Below are 16,266 nucleotides of genomic sequence, written 5' to 3' on the forward strand. Positions count from 1 at the left end.
GCCCTTGTCCTCCTTCGTGTTTATCACAGGGGGCTTGGCTCTAAATTCTGGAATGCTTCAAATACATCCTGTTGCTACAAGGAGTTTAGGGGCAGGTAAGACCCAGGAACACAGTAGAAATAGAAACCTATGCGTCATCGTGTCCCATGAGCTTTAAATGGCTCTCAATAAGTCATCCAATGAGGCAAAGGTTGAACTGCAGTGGACCACACCAGCCAGGCAATGCTTTTTGCCTTCGTGCACTGGGAGAAGCAGGGCGAGACGATCAGCTTCATCAGAGACAGGGGTTTTTCCTCAACATGGCTGTTTCTTACGGGCTCCTCACTTCTGTGCTCTTTCTGCTCCTCTTCATAACAGACATTTCAGCACAGCAACAAGGTAAGCTCGTGCAGCAGGTCCATGCCCCCAAATGAATAACCCCATTGCAGCAAGCTGCACCATTACAGGGGGAGAGTTTTACCTAAATCTCCTAATCTGAGACAGCTTTGTTCAATGACCTTCTCCCCAACGGGAACCAGAGGGGCCTCAGGTCTCCCCCAGCTCTGTCACTAAGGCAATTTTGTCTCATTTGTGTGGTTCTCCAGGGTGTTCTGTTAGTGACAGTGAACCAAGTGTTTATGAAAATAACTCTCCTGGCTATGTGCTGACCACTATCCATGTGGATTCAGGCTTCACTGTGACCATTGATCCTACTTCCCAAGATGCCAAGTTTTTCACTATACAGGGGTCTGAACTGCAGCTGACTGAATCTGTGGACTATGAGGTAAGCCTTTAGCTAACAGGCTATAAGGATGAGATGGGTAATTCTGGGGTCTAATGAATTTCAGCATGGGGGCTGGGATATTCAGGGACTCATAACCCATTTCTAAAGGATCAGTTGAGTTTGAGCTCACTGCTTGGGAGGACACCCTTCCACAAGCAGAGTATAGGGAGCAGAGGGTGCATGGTGTGCCTGCTGTCACCTTCCTTCAATAACTGTCTGAATTAACGCAAAGGGAGGTTTTAAAGCAAAAATGTGGCAACTGGAGTGTTCAGAGTTCTCCAGGACTCCTATAAAATGGTCCCTGTGTGCCTGTAGAAAACAGCTCAGAGCAGTGAGGTGCTCTTACGTGAAGCATGAAGGCAGTTTAAAAGGTCAGTGTAGTCAGATAGGTTGCTACTAACTTATTTTACCTTTCTGGAATGCTCTGTTCACAGCCATAGGCGTCTTTAAGCTGCTTTTCCCCTGATGTAAACCCCACATGTATGTGAGTGAGCAGCAGACAGTGAACAACCTATGGCACTGTGCTGTGTGTGGGATGGTTCCATTTCTAAGTAGAAATCTCTGGGTTTACCTGAAGTCCTAAAAAATGGCCAATAGCTGTTCTGATGCTACAGGAATCATGGGAGAGGATCGAAGATAGGTTTGCTTTGACTTCATCATAAACAGGATCCCAGCACTGATGGAAGGCTGTAAAGGAAAGAGGAAATCAGATGGTCCTGAGAACCAGATAAAAACCCAGCAGCATTTCTGATCCAGCAATGCATGTACTTGTCTCATTTACTTTAGAAGGAGTTAGTACATTTTGGTTTGTTTCTATACTGACTCGGTTTTGGGTTTGCATACAGGAAAACACTGTGCTGATAGTGACCCTGATTTGTTGGCACTCTGACGTGCAGGTGAGTGCTCTTCCAAACATGCAGCGCTGTTATGGGGTACTGCAGGGCAACAGGTACTTCCCTTTGCTCCTCCTAGTCCACAGGCCTGGATGAGGAGAGGTCTTCCTTTGTGGACATACCCCTCTCAGTCAAAGAGAGAGCACCCAAAGCCCTGTGATAGGCCAAGGGGAATGGCTTTAACCTGCCCGAGGGGAGACTGAGATGAGCTCTTAGGCAGAAGCTCTTCCCTGTGAGGGTGCTGAGGTGCTGGCACAGGGTGCCCAGAGAAGCTGTGGCTGCCCCATCCCTGGCAGTGCTCAAGGCCAGGTTGGACACAGGGGCTTGGAGCAAGCTGCTCCAGTGGAAGGGGTCCCTGCCTGTGGCAGGGGTTGGAACTGGATCAGCTTTAAGCTCCCTTCCAACCCAAACCATTCTATGAATGGGGAAAGGGTGGGAACAAGCTCCCTCCCCCTCTTCTCCCGCTGTGGGTTGGCTGCAAACCCAAGCCCCATTCAGTCCCTCCCCAGATGTGCCCCTCACACCATCCCCTCTGGTCACTCTTCAAAGCAGTATCTGCCCCAGCAGTCTTATTTTTGTCTTTGACTCTTATTTTACCCTTCCTGCAGAGTAATTCCTTGGACATTCTGGTGACCATTCTCAATGAGAACGACAACAGCCCCGTGTTCAAGCAAACCAACCTCACCCAAGTTGTTCCTGAGGTAAGCATCGCATGGAAGTGAAGAGGGAACTCAGTGCTGTGGGGCTAAGGAAGCATTAGCAGGGAGAAGTCTTCAGCCCATTTCCCAGAGAGAATAACCACAGCAACTTTGCTGCAGGATACAAAAGTGAATGCAACCATTATAGCCCGTGAGGAGTTAACTGCCAGTGATGCCGACCTGGACACCATCTTCTATGAACTCACAACAACAGTGCAGGTGAGCATCTATGGGGGAAAATAGTAGCTCTAGAGAAGCCCTTGTGTTTAATTCAGAAGAGCCCAGCTTTGGAGGCTCAGGTCACTGTATTGCATTTAGTTCTCTGACAGCTTTGACAGCACTCAAAAGGTTGGTTTGGTTAGCAGACGAGAGCAGTCAATATTTCAGGTATCAATCCTTTACTGCTTCTACTTTGATTCCATTGTACAGAATCAGCTCTTGTCTGGGATGTTCTGAGCAGTATCATCCAGGGAAGTGTTGTTGGGGTGTCCTGTAAACACGTTGGGTGGAGACCTTTGTACCTCACTGGGTTGAGGGCTGTGCCGAGTTGAACAGGGCAAGGAGGAGTCCTTGTCCTGCTTGCCAACACTGTCCATGCAAAGTGGAGATAAGTAGAGCTGCCCAAGATTCCACAAAGAATTCCAGACTGCTTTTCCCTGCTTCCAGTTCAGTGAGTTTATCTGCTCTTTAGAGGTTTGCTTGGTTATTCTAGTCAAGACATAGAGTTAAAGGAGAACCACAACAAGTGCAGATGGTTCTGAAGTAAAATGCAGGGTATGTTATTTCAATTTGCCTTTGTGGTGGTTTCCAAAGCTCTGGGCTAAGGCAACTGATCTTGTCAGCTCTGAGGCTGAGCCGTCCTTGATCTGTCTTGTGCGTGGATGTGAGATTGCTTGGCTGTCATGGACCCAAACCAAAGGCAACACGTTGAGTGTAGGAAATAAATGAGGTAAAAGATGTCATCCAGTGCCTGCTGAGCAGGAAGGCAGGCAAAGCAAGGGGTCTTGGAGAAGAACACTCACAGGAACGTGAACAAACCTTTCTGACAAGACACAATGAGGCCAATTGGAGCTGTTCAGTCTGGGCAAGAGAAACTCTGTGGAGACCTCAGAGCAGCTTCCAGTGTCTGAAGGGGCTACAAGGATGCTGGAGAGACTCTGCATCAGGGACTGTAGTGACAGGACAAGGGGTGATGGGTTCAAACTGAAACAGGGGAAGTTCAGGTTGGAGATAAGGCTGAAGCTCTTCCCTGGGAGGGTGCTGAGGCGCTGGCACAGGGTGCCCAGAGAAGCTGTGGCTGCCCCATCCCTGGCAGTGTTCAAGGACAGGTTGAACACAGGGGATTGGAGCAAGCTGCTCCAGTGGAAAGGTGTCCCTGCCTGTGGCAGGGGATTGGAACTGGGTGATCTTAATGTCCTTTCCAACCCAAACCATCCTTTGATTCTATGACAAGCCAGGATCTGGCATCCTCACACTGCCCCTGTCCACTCACCCAGGTCCTCAGGATTAAAGGTCTGACTGGGATGACAAAGACAGGAATGAGCAGTGTTTTGATCATGTATGTGACTCAGTCTCCTAGTAAGGATTTTCCTTTCCCCCCACCAGGACACAGAGGGTTATTTTGCCATAAAAGGAATTAATAACCCAGAAATTTATTTAAGAAGAGCTTTGGACTATGACAAATTTAAACTGACAACATTGATGCTGTATGCACGGGTAAGTTCTTCCGGAGGACCAAAGTGCTTTGTTTGCCTCAGTGGCCCTTAGCTGAAGGATAAGTCTGAATGGGAGACGTCTGGGATGACGGGGGAAGGTGGATACTGGGGTGGTGAATTTGGAGTAACCTTCCACCCTCTATAACTTCACACTTGCATTCAGTCCACCTTCATCAGCAGAATGAGATAATTCACTGCTTTAGCTAATCTCACTAAACTGCTAAGCCTTAGAGTGGAGTTACAACAGCTAGAATCCCCTGGGCCACTGGCTTTTGCAAGTGGGCTCTTCTCTGGGCATCTCATGAGTCTGCTTTGCCTTGGGTACAGGACAGGCCTGTGGGCAGCTCCGACACCACCAACACAGCTACTGCAACAATAAATATACTTATTGAACAGTCGGACACCAAACCACCCTGGTTCCTACCCTGTACCTTCATTAACACGGACAACAACATCTGCATCAGCAGTCCCTACACTGGGAGGGTCAATATCTCCGAGGTGTCGGTAAGCAGCAGTGATCAAAATGCATCCTTAACACTCAAAACAGCATCCAGATGCTGTTCCCAGTGGATAGTGCCTGTGGGCTCATCCTGATCTTCAGTCATCAATGCAGCCTGGCAGGGAGCCTTCCTGCTGGGAAGTGGAGGTTCCCCCACCCCACCCCAAGCAGCACTGCTTGTCCCTCTCCCTGCAGCACATCACAGTGAGAGGCAAGAGCTGGAAACCCCTTTGCTCTGGGCTGTCCTCCCTTTCCCAGCAATAGATGCCATTCTGCCCACACAAACCCACCAGAGCCATGCTGGGCTGGGAGGGTGCTGTGATGCTGCAGTGGGGTATGTAATGTTTTGCTTTGTTGTTGCAGAAGGAACCCCTCATCCTGGAGCCGGGGCCTATCTACGCTATTGATCCTGACTACACTATAAATGAAAGAATTGTCTACAGTATTGTTGGTGGTGAGTAGAAGTTGTCACCTTCCTCAGACTGCATTGCTCGTGTATCCCCTATGTTACCTGCCCAGAGCAGACCCCCTCCATGGCTGTCTAAACACACCCAGAATGTTTCAGAGTGAGGAAGAGGACTAAAGGTTTTACTTCTATTTTAACATCTCTCCAACATCAATGTTTTCATTATTCAAACACAGATTAGAGATGCAGGAAGCAATTTGTACCCCTGCATCAACACAAGATGGCTTCTGTGTCTAGGCTCCTTCTGTAGTCAGAAAGAAACAAGCATTTCCAGATTGAAATGCAGCTCACGTTGAGGCCAGTGTTCAAAGTAAGTTGGATACATCATGCCCTGAGATGCTGCTTTCTCTTCACAGTATACATAACAAGTTCAGGTAGGAGATGTTTTCCCCTTAGATGCCTAGAGCTATTTGAGACTAATCTCCACCCAGCTATTCTCTGTAGCTTGGTTTCTCACCTTTAAAATAGGAATAATTCTTCCTTTATCTCTCCTGAAATGCAGTTTGGGTTCAGGTTAGGGAACTGGAGACTTTCAGTCCTCAAATTGTAGCACAGGCTCTGGGCATTTAGCATAATTGAAGCTGGTTATATCTGGGCCTAGGCACTGGAAAGGCAAAGCTTTGCTGTTCTGCCTCATCCAGTTGGGTTTACATGCATCTCCTTAGTGCTTTTTGTCTCTTGAGTCCCTCTGAATCCCAGCCCTTGGAGCAGCCAGGCCAGGAAAGCTGCATGATGCCCTGGGGGTATGGTCACTAAGATGTGAAAGTCCATGAGCACCGGGTCACTTGATGAAGGTATCTAATGATTGAATAGTCTTTCCATTTTCTGTAGGGGATACAGACAAAGTATTCTCAGTGGATGCAGACACGGGGAATCTGACTATGAACAAAGCAGTCACTTCCCCAGATGGGTTCCTCCTGCAGGTCATGGTAAGCGTGATGGCACAGTAGACAAGAGCCCAGCATAGCTGGCTTTCCAGGAGGCAGCAGTTTGATATCACAGGAGTCAATGACATTAATAATTCAGTTACACCCTTTCCTTTGGAAGGGCCTCTAGTATTTGACCAGTCTTACATCAGCTTACAAACCTCCTGCAGAAGTTGAGGAGTTTTCCCTATGTGTGGGTGCTACATGAAAGCAAATTTAACTGAACAGGGATGTCCTGCTGAGCTGAAAGTATGGAGGAGCGTGACTGGAAAGCTTTCTTTAGGAATGACTGGTGCTTCTGTTACAGTAGTTAACACAACCCTAGAGACAAGCTCCTCTTCTGGCTACAGCTCAAGAGCAAAGGGGTGAGCTGAAAAGAACTGTGCACAACATACCAAACACCATAAGGCCCCTTATACAGGCCTTGCTCAGAGCTGAAAGTGATGGGCAGAACCCCATGGGTTGCAGTGGGCTTCAGATCAAACTTATCCTTTTATTTCTCATCACTACTAGGAAATGGATAGCAGCTCTCTCTTTCTGTCTAGGCCACCCAGGTCAACAACATCCAGAAATACTCCGTAGCCAGTGTAGAGATTAAGGTCGTCAATAAAAGTGAGCATCCACCATACTTTGAGAACAAGATCTACAGTGGCCGCGTGTCTGTTGGTCTGGCCCCGAGAAGCTTTGTCTTCCAAGCTGGTGATCCTTCAAGCCCCCTGATGATAACGGCAGTGGATGATGACTTCCCTGGTGTAAGAAACTGAAAACGCACCACATTCATTCTCATTGCTTCAGGGATAGGATCAGAAAACATGAGGAAGTGGAGGTGGGAGAGGAAAACACATCTTTTCCTCTCGTGTTCTGTATTACATTTCCCTGGAAATTCCACCTGGATCAGAACTGCTTCTGGTGTGATGTAATGTGAAGGATCTGTTGGAGTACTGTGTTCTAAACCCCCAGATTTATGTAGGTGAGCTGACCCACTGCAAAACAGAATGCTGAGTAAAGCCCAGGGTTAAGCAATGAATGGGAATGGGTCCAGGTCTGAATGAGGGCCGAGTGAAGTGTTTCCTAGAAGAGTTTGTGGCAAGATCCCAGGAGGACACGTCCTCCCTGTCAGGTCAAACAGAGTTGCCTGTGAACTGGCTTGGAAGGAGGAGCCAGCCCAAAGACAGCAGCTGACTAGGAAGGACCTGCAGTCCTGGGCCAGGAATTGTAACCTTCTCCCTGTAAAGACTCCTTTGGAGAGAGCCATTCTTGAGCAGTGCACTGGGAGAAGGGAGGGGAAGAGGCTTCCTGATCAGCCATTCCCAAGCACTGAGCAAAGAAAAGTTCTGGTTTGATTTCTCCAAAGGCTTCCATAGCATGACTGAGGCTTAGCAGAGGAATAACAGCCTAGACACAAAGGAAGAAATTATGCAGCCCTCAGCACGGGTCTATTCTCCACGTACATCCCCCTTTGGCACTGTTGTAAGGGCTAAACTGACCAGATTTACAAGGTTCCATGCACAGGTATGTTTTGCTTGGGCAAATGCTAAAGTTCCAACAAAAGCTGGGTGAGACTTGGGTTGTTTTGGTTGCAACACTTGGAGGATACATTCTTGACCTCTGAGCAGCAGAGTGAACCCACTTGAGTTCAGCCTTTCTCACCTCCTCAGTCCAGATTCATTTACTGCTCTGCACCCTTCCTCGTAGTTCAGGTGTGGCTGACAAGTCCTGCAAAGACCTGTTACGAAGATGCCCTCAAAGCACAGGCAGTGATTTAACCATTCACCCTTCTGGCTTTCCAGAAAGTCAACCCAAACATTGAGTACTACATAAAAAACAGCACTGACTTCATTGCAACCAAAGACGGATTCATCCTGACTAATGTGGTGCTGCAGTCCCCAGAAACCATAACCGTTGAGGTAGGGCAGCTTTCTTCATATCTTGCTGGGTCCTGGAAGGGAGGGGTAGCACGGTGAGGAGACAGGCAAGGTATGCTTTCCACAAAGGGACCACCGTGTACCTTGGGAGGGAGCTGGAGATCTAGGAAGTCCCTAAGCTCTCTCTTTGCCACGTTCACACAGGCTGTTGGGAAAGACACGGTGAGCCTGCAGGAAGCAAGCACTGTGATTGTGGTGGAGGTCACGCATGCCACAGGTAGGTTGAGTGTCTCTTTGGTTTCTGCTTTGTGGAGATAACTGGGGAGTCTTGTCTTCTTCTGCGGGCAAACCACCAAGGACAGGTCACCCACTGAAGTCTGTGGACCTGGCCTGAGACCAACCCCCTACTTACAGGAGGCTCTACAGTGGCTATGAGAGAAAACAACATCCTTACGATGCCGTCACCACATGCCTCAAAGAGCCTTCAGAGACTAAGTAGTGCTGTGTACTGTAATGTCTTGTTATTCTAAAGCTAAGTCTGGGGTTACCTCCTGCTGTTCTGTGGGTCAGAAAGAACCCAGGATGTCTAATCATGGCAAAGGAGGGTTGTCCTGACACCTTGGTACATCATTGCTCCTCTTTAGCCAAATCCAGAGAAAGCTGCAATGTTATTTCCTATTTATACAAAGCAGACAGAAGCTGGCACAACCCCACAAAGCCAGGCTTCCTCATGAGCCCGGGCTCAGGTCAAGTCAAGTTTTATTCTCTTAGCAGGAGAAATGACCCATGAGAAACAGGAGAAACCGGAGGCTCTATACACAACCCTCCAGCTAACGTTTGGCTTTGTTGATGTAAAAATTTCTCTCACTTCCAAGCTTCTCAGATATAGTTCTTATGTAGGTCTTATAAATTAGTTAAATTTGAACTACTGCTTTGGATTAAGATGAGCCAATATCATGCATTTTTACATCAGGATAGGCACTTAATGCCCAGACTCCATTGTTTTAGACATGAATATGTGTGATTGAAGTTCCCAGCTGGGTGATCCCACTGCATCACTCTTTCATCACCACTATCGTGGGGAGTTCTGGAGGATAAAAATGTGGGTGCCTGGGTGTGAATCTGCCCCTTCACAGCGAAAACCACTGGCTGTGTAAAAACCACCTAAAACCAATTTAAGGGTGCAGCCCAGCTCGCTCAGTTCAGGTGTCAGTACATGGAGATACAACACTCCCAACAGATGTACCGACACCTTTATGGAACTTTTAAATGTTGCCCTTCCTATTTAAATCACACAAAATTGGACAACTATGCAAAAAAGTAGATTGAAGTTGCACTGAAAAGCTTAGAGTCTGAGAGGAATTGTGCTTTAGTCTATAGTCAGCATCCAGGAATGGCCTAAACTGGGCTCAGATCACCATTTGCCTGGCCAATCTGCAGGATATTTAACCCTGGACACTAAGAGGCAGTGCTAAGGAATCTGCATCCAACAGGTTGGAGGGTGTGTTACTGAGTGTCCCGATATCCAGGGAGAAACTAGGGCTATTTTTAACATACTCTTCTTCTGGGAAGTGGTAACTGTATGTTGGCCTCTGGTTTGCCAGAGCAAAGCTCACATGGATCTTGAGGTAAGTCATTCCCAAGGTGAGCCAGCTCTCACAGAGGCAGTGTGTGCTGTACAGCACAGGAGGAGTTAAGGGTGGTGGAGCTCCATGGGCTGCAGCTCCCCAGGAGGTATGACGAAGCATAGGTCCTAAACCGTCACCAACTGTATTAAAGATAAACTGCGGGTGCAGTCAGATATGGAGGGAATACTCAAAGTCCACTGTCACAAACAGGCCAGCATGAGAACAAAACTGTGATTCATTAATGATTAAACTTAGAGACTCATTTACACTATAAAGTGAAGCTGGAACATGTAAATAGGAAGAATCCAGCACCACCAAAGCTGTTTAACCCTGAGGAGGTTACTGTCTTTGTCTAATGTTGGTCTCTCTACAGATCTGCTTACACTGCCTGGTGGCTGAAAGCACAAGCTGCTCCTGAGAAGGCTGCTATATATTGCTACAGCTACAAAAAGGGAGGGAAGGCTTTCCTGTCCTGGGGACCTTCTAGAGCTTTTCCTGCTTTTTGTGCCTTTTTATGTCTTATTTCAACATGCTCATCAGCATCAGAGGTGATGCTCTGGATTAAAGGAACTTTGGCATTTTCACACATGTATAAACTTCACTTTACATTCTGGTGTACATGGATGAGGTGGGAAAGTGAAAGATGTACCTAGCTTTACTTCACGTAACATCTGCTGGCTTTATACTGTCATACGTCGATTAGGTTGGTTAAATCAGGGGGAAAAGTCATGTCCTGTGAATGGATGCTATTTCCACTTCATGTAACATACTGGAAGTTATATTCTGAGGGTGGTGGCTTTAAAAACAAACCCTGTGCTTTTAGGGCAGCAAACAAACGGTGTTCTGTGATATTAAATACATCCCTGCCACATTCAGCACCACAGGATGCTGCTTTGCCCTTCCAAAATTGGTTGGAGCTTCTTCCACATTGGACTGTTACATTAAAAAAGCTTCCATAAAAAGGTGCCATTTTTAGGCTTTGTAACACTGTTTTGTTTTTCTTGTAGCTGGAGCTGTAACCTCCTCTGATAAGGCGTACACTGCTCAGGATATGGCTATCTTAGGTGGGATATTAGCAGCACTGTTATTACTTGCCTTAGTCTTCCTTGGAGTGATGATATATAAACAGTACAGAAAACCAGTCAAATACTTGATAAGGAAAAAGGTAAGTGCCTTTTTGTACCTGAATTTGAGTTACAAAGTGGGATCTGAGGAGGTTGTAAAGATGGGATGGGCTGTCCAAATACTGTATGTCTGTGTGAAGGTGATAAATTGCTCCTGAGACACTGTTAGCAAAGGTAGCATCGCTTTGGTGATGTTTGCTGTTCTTTTCTGCCCCCGGAGCCTGGAGCTGTATGGTAGATGATGAGCAGACATGGGAAGGTGAGAACCACGGTTCCATGGAGCGCAAAATCTAGGATGAACGTGGCACATGAGGGGCAGTCTCTGAAAAACCTGTGTCTGTGGCATGAGCCACTGTTCATCCTTCCTCTGTGGTCAAAAGAGATAAAGGCCCCTTCACATCCTATCCTAAAACCTGGACTTAGTTGTCTGTAGCTGATCTGTTTCCTTTTAGTGCTCTCAAGTCCATGGCAGGCTGGTTGCTTTGAAGCTAAGGAGATAATTCCTCTGACCAGATGTGGTTATCTTTGCATTAGGATGGGTGTGTCAAGATCCTAGACCCCACTGACTGCAACATGAGTCCAGAGCACATAGCTCAGATGAATACTTCATACCTCACCCTGAGTGAGTTAAATCCCGCTCCAGGGTAATACCCAAAGTGGATGGGTACAACTCAGTACATGTTGCTGGTGCTCAGCCCTCCTGGAAAACATGCCCATGCTTATCTGAAAAATAATTCAGAAATGGAGTCAGTAGTAAATAGCTGTTCTAAGGAGCTCTATCTATCCCAGGCTTCAAATAGGTGTAACTGCAAAAGAAGCAGTAGTAGCTCAGTCATTTCAGCTACTCCCTCTTCCCTTGTGTCTTCTCCTTTCACTACAATCACAAGGTGTCTCTCTTCCCATAGTTCTCAAAGGAAATCCCTGGGGGTTTCCAGAACCAAAGCTACAAGCGAGATTCACTCCCAGATGTGAGCACCAAAGAGCACGAGACACCAGAGAACGGCAGTGTTGGGTCAGTGACACATGTACTGAAGCAACCAGCATTTCCATTGCCCTCTTCCAATGCAGAAGAAATGAACAGCCCCCCCAAGCCTTCTGTAGCCTCCACCATCACCTTTGACCAGGAAGAGAAAGAGGAAGAAGTGGAAGAGACTGAGCCTAAGAAGGAAGTGAAGTCTATCCTCAAGACAGACAGGAATATGGCAGATGATGGCTACAAAGCTGTGTGGTTTAAGACCAGTGTGGATCCAGAAGCTAGAGAAACAGTTGAGGTGATTGAGGACAATGCAGTAGATAGTGATGATGAGAGTGACCAAGATATGCAGGAGAAGGAGGAGGAGGAAGAGGAAGAAGATTATGACAAGAATGATGACCACAGAGGGCTGGGAGTGTCCTCAGCCTGAGAGCTCCCCACCAGCTGCAGAACTGATGGTCAACAAGTCTCACACAGATGACAGTGACCTAGGATGGAAATAGGCCTGCACCCACCCTCATCTCTCCTTCCCCCAGAAAAAAGGGGGAGTCTAAGCTGCTTTGCTGACATGGAGCCCCTCTTTCTGCTCAGAGGAAAAGCCGGGATGCAGGAGGATGAGGTTGCCTGTCCTGCTTGCCTGAATGCAGTGCTTAAAGCCAGAAGAGATTATAGCTACTTCAACACTTTTGTGAGACCTTGAAGTATCACTTAGGATCTGGGGGATGGATGGATGTGTTTCATGGGAGCAATTGAGCCACACAACCCAGTGCTCACCTCCTCTCGATGGGTAAATAAGCCATCACTGACTCCTTGGCTGTTCCTTTTAGGGTGTTTGATGCCAACTGCAGGGTGTAAGGCAGGACAAGTCACCCTGACCCTGTTTCAGACTGTATCCAGAAGCTCGTTTCAGGGCTTGGCTCTGCTTTCCACCATGCCAGACTCTACTCCAGCACCAGCAGCTGGTATGTGCCACCATTGTCCTTGTCCTGCCAGCAGCCAGGAATTTACATGCTGGGGAGCTGCTGTTTCCTCTGTTACTGATAAACAAAGGCTGATCACATGCTCTTTAGTGAAGGACTTTGTCATCAATTTTTCTATGTCATAAAACCAGTAATTGTGCAGTGCTTCAGCTGTCAGTGAAAAGAAAAACTCCTGCCAGGACCTGCCTACAAAATCCCAGGGCTATTTCGTGCTCCTTGGGCTTTTGGCACAATGGGTATCATTCCAGAGGTGCTGCATATGAGGGCCAGCACGTTGTTTCCCTTTCTGACCTTGTCCAACAGGGCTCAAGGTGTTTTTTTTGTTGTTGCTGCTGAAGGTGGAGGTCAGCATTGCCTCCAAGTGCCAGATGTCACCATCATTTCTCTGCTCCTCTCTTGGCTCAGACCCCACCCCCCCTTTGCATACCACCTTTCTCCATTCAGGAGGAGTGCAGCAGGCTCTTTTGCTGGTAAAATACCATCTTTCAAGCTCACCTAGAGCCAAGGTGTAACCTGAGGTGACTCACTAAGAGCATACCAGCTCTGCTTATGAGTCCCAGGCTTCAGCTAGAAAGCCTACTGACCTCTGGATTGACTCCATGAGGTGACAGCCCCAGACCATGTTGGACCCTCATCCTCATCTTCAGCAATATTGTCTTCAGTTCTGGTCCTGCCATAGAGCCTCAATTCAGCAAAGTGAGCATTTCTATTGTCAGGTAGCATGGGGAATAAACTGTTTGACGGCCTGGGCTAGATTCACACCTCCCATCACTCAGTCTCTTCCCCAGCTGGCAACCAAATACTGGGGTGATTTCCACTTGTGAGAATATGGTTGTGTTCTCTGGGCCCCTCACTACAAAAGAGACATTGATATAAACAACGGATCTAAGGAGGAAGTTCTTTCCTGTGAGGGTGCTGAGGCACTGGAATGGGTTGCCCAGGGAGGTTGTGAATGCTCCATCCCTGGCAGTGCTCAAGGCCAGGTTGGACAGAGCCTTGGGTGCCATGGTTTGGTGTGAGGTGTCCCTGCCCATGGCAGGGGGGTTGAAACTTGATGATTTTAAGGTCCTTTCCAACCCTAACTATTCTATGATTGAGTTGCTGGAGTGAGGCCAGAAAAGGGCAATGGAGTTGGTGAAGGGCCTGGTTGTCTCCAGGGTTGCCTAGTGCTCAGGTTTGCTCTCCTTTCTCCAAGCAGTGCTGCCATTGCTGTGTGGACTTGAGGAACTGAAGGTGGAGTCTGAGATGTGGAAAGCTTTCTTCCTTACTGTAATAAAGCTGTTTGCCCAGAAATTGCAAGTTCAGTTTGCCTGACAACAGAGGGCGGGGAGTGTGCCCTGTGTTTGCTGTGTAAGCATGGTTGCTCAGGGTTACCTTGTCGTGGTTTAAGCCCAGCCAGGAACTCAGAACCTCATAGCTGCTCTCACTCCCCCCACCTTCCACTCCCTGCTCCTGGAGGGATGGGGAGGAGAATCGAAAGCATGTAACTCCCACAGGTTAAGATAAGAATAGTCCAGTAACTAAGGTATAACACAAACCACTGATGCGAAGGGTTAACCGATGGGGGGGGGGGGGGGGGTAGGTCAAGCTGCTTGCTTAAGTGTTACTGCTTGCTCATGCTTATGGTACTTGCACTGTACAAGGGGGTAGATCAAGCCGCTTGCTTAACAATGTTACTACTCGTTCGTGCTTGTCATACTCGCCATGTATGCTGGAACAAGATATAAGGACATAGCTATTGTCAAGAAGTAGGGACCGTGACTTGGTTCCAGTCCTTTGGACGCTGAAATGGGCTCTGCGCTTTGGACAAAGACCAAGCCTCCAGGGAGCATGCGTAACGACCAGAGGCGAAAAGTTCAGGCTCGAGGAAGACTGGTCACAGTAAACATTACTGAGCAGCAACTAAAACCATCGGTGTTATCAGCGCTGCTCCCAGACTGAGAGTCAAAACCACAGCACTGCACCAGCTACTAAGAAGGAGAAAAGTGACTGCTACTGCTGAACCCAGGACATATCTACAGCAAATATTTCCCATGGGACTGTGAGGACTCTTCAGTAGTTGCTAACTGCCAGCCTTAACACCTTCAAGACTGAGGGTAGAGCCTAGCTGCCCCCCATGCTGATGCTACTCACTGGAAGATTGCTGATGTTGGTGGTGAAGCTGGAGGGTTTCTCCATGTATTTGCTTTTTTCACCTCTGGCTAAAGGTCCAAAAATGAGCGCCCAGCATGCTGTGCAACAAGAATCAGCACTTACGAGGGTTCAGTGATGCTAAGGGATCATTTTGGCAATGCAGGACGGTGTCCCAAGCCAGTGAGTGGCATAACGCGGCTTCGATGGGATGAGGGCTGATGTCTGTGGAAGCAAAGCAGAAAGCTAAACTAAGAAGCAGATGTTCCACTAATGCAGCAGTGAGTGTTTCCCATCGGATTGGCAAAGGGAACACATACAGAACATGTGTTCTCTAACCCATGTGGGCATGGGAAGAGACTGGAAAGGACAGAGAAGGAGCAAAATGCAGGTAAAAGCAATTGGATGTTTATCAGCACCTCTGCCCCAGCTTTCCGCAGCTGGGACCAGGTCTCTTATCCCCAGCCATGTTACAGATTGTGATTGACAATTCCTGCCTCAGGAATTCCTGCATCAATAATGAGCTTTGAATTATTTTAAAGCATAATGACCTGCAAAGTGACTGCCTGGCACTGGGAAGGACAACTGCTGATTGCCAGATCCCATCTGCCTTCCATGAACCACGAAAAACATTCCTAAGAGAAATGCTGACACAGACAAACCTGATTACTGAAAGCAAGGGATAGGTGACAGGCTCTGCTCAGTCCTGGGGCAGCTGGACATGTGCAGTCAGGTTCTGCTGGGCTGGTACCTACAGCAGGGTGGTGAATTTGGCCCCGCTAGCTGTTACTGTGATGAAGAGACAGGCACAGGTACACACAACACCCCTATACCAGTGTGGGAGAGTAGAAATACCTCCTGGTTTTCAGCAGCATTTTTTTCTAGCCTTGGGATTGCTTGAGGCACAACTTTCCTTTCACTTTCACATTTAGAGGCTGTTCTCTGTGGCCTGTCCTTCTCTAACTTTTCCTTCTATGCACTGGAAAAAGGAGAAATCCTTTTCTGCTTGTCCAGAAGCCTGTTTTCATGGTACCTGTGACCCATGACTGAACTGAATGGTTTCCAGCAAAAGGCAGGTCCTGTGGGCTACATTTCCCTCATTGCTGTGCCCTTTGTGATCTGCTCCTGTCGTTGGCACACTGTTGTCAGCCTGTCTTCCTTTTGCTGCTGTATTTTTGGGGTCTCACATGCATTGGGACACTGATTTATGAGCTCCCTCCATTTGCAATCTGTCCCCATCTGTTAGTGCTTCACCTTCTCCTCACTGCTGTGCTTCTCATGCTTTTGGCCTCTTGTGTTTGTGTGAATCGTGAGCTGAATTTGAATGTTGAGTGCTGTTTGAGTCGAGGCAGCCTCAGTCTGCAATTCATTGGCTGTGGGTGCTCTGGCTTCCCACCGCTGGTGTGTGATTGAAACCCCATCAATGTGGAGCTCACCTGCCAGGCTCCCTGCTGGCAGTTCCTCCCTCTGCAGCCCCAGCTGCTCAGTCTGTTTTCCCACAAGCTTTTGTGTTCTTTTATCCTGCAAAATTCCAACTGGAATTACCCAGAAGTTGGTGCTTGCCAAGAGAAAAGTTAAACTGCAGCACTCACGAGGGTAAAAGTGT

General features: G+C 47.9%; 1 protein-coding gene across 2 annotated transcripts; it reads left to right on the forward strand.

Moving 5' to 3' along the window:
* Positions 1 to 245: 245 nt before the first annotated feature.
* CDHR5 (cadherin related family member 5) lies at positions 246 to 12,610 on the forward strand. 2 transcript variants are annotated; one of them, XM_061450958.1, is made up of 14 exons: positions 246 to 378; positions 585 to 763; positions 1,609 to 1,659; positions 2,265 to 2,357; positions 2,475 to 2,573; positions 3,960 to 4,070; positions 4,397 to 4,573; positions 4,932 to 5,022; positions 5,866 to 5,963; positions 6,506 to 6,712; positions 7,751 to 7,867; positions 8,030 to 8,102; positions 10,461 to 10,618; positions 11,483 to 12,610. In XM_061450958.1, exons 1-14 carry the CDS (start codon positions 300 to 302, stop codon positions 11,978 to 11,980), a joined length of 2,031 nt encoding a protein of 676 aa, XP_061306942.1. In that variant the 5' UTR covers positions 246 to 299; the 3' UTR covers positions 11,981 to 12,610. The 2 variants fall into 2 exon arrangements, with proteins under 2 accessions (XP_061306942.1, XP_061306943.1); XM_061450959.1 differs by lacking the exon at positions 1,609 to 1,659.
* The last annotated feature ends 3,656 nt before the right edge of the window (positions 12,611 to 16,266 follow it).

Source organism: Pezoporus flaviventris, unplaced genomic scaffold (genome assembly GCF_033815535.1).
Source record: "Pezoporus flaviventris isolate CSIRO_AGI_PZ_B2104156 unplaced genomic scaffold, CSIRO_AGI_Pfla_v1 ptg000012l, whole genome shotgun sequence".
Lineage (NCBI taxonomy): Eukaryota > Metazoa > Chordata > Aves > Psittaciformes > Psittacidae > Pezoporus > Pezoporus flaviventris.

What these genes read in the sequence shown, in the direction of transcription:
- CDHR5 (XM_061450958.1), top strand. Translation starts at nt 300, where the DNA reads ATGGCTGTTTCTTACGGGCTCCTCACTTCTGTGCTCTTTCTGCTCCTC. An exon ending in CTGAATCTGTGGACTATGAG is followed by an intron (nt 764 to 1,608) that starts GTAAGCCTTTAG and finishes GTTTGCATACAG; the next exon opens with GAAAACACTGTGCTGATAGT. An exon ending in AATACTTGATAAGGAAAAAG is followed by an intron (nt 10,619 to 11,482) that starts GTAAGTGCCTTT and finishes CTCTTCCCATAG; the next exon opens with TTCTCAAAGGAAATCCCTGG.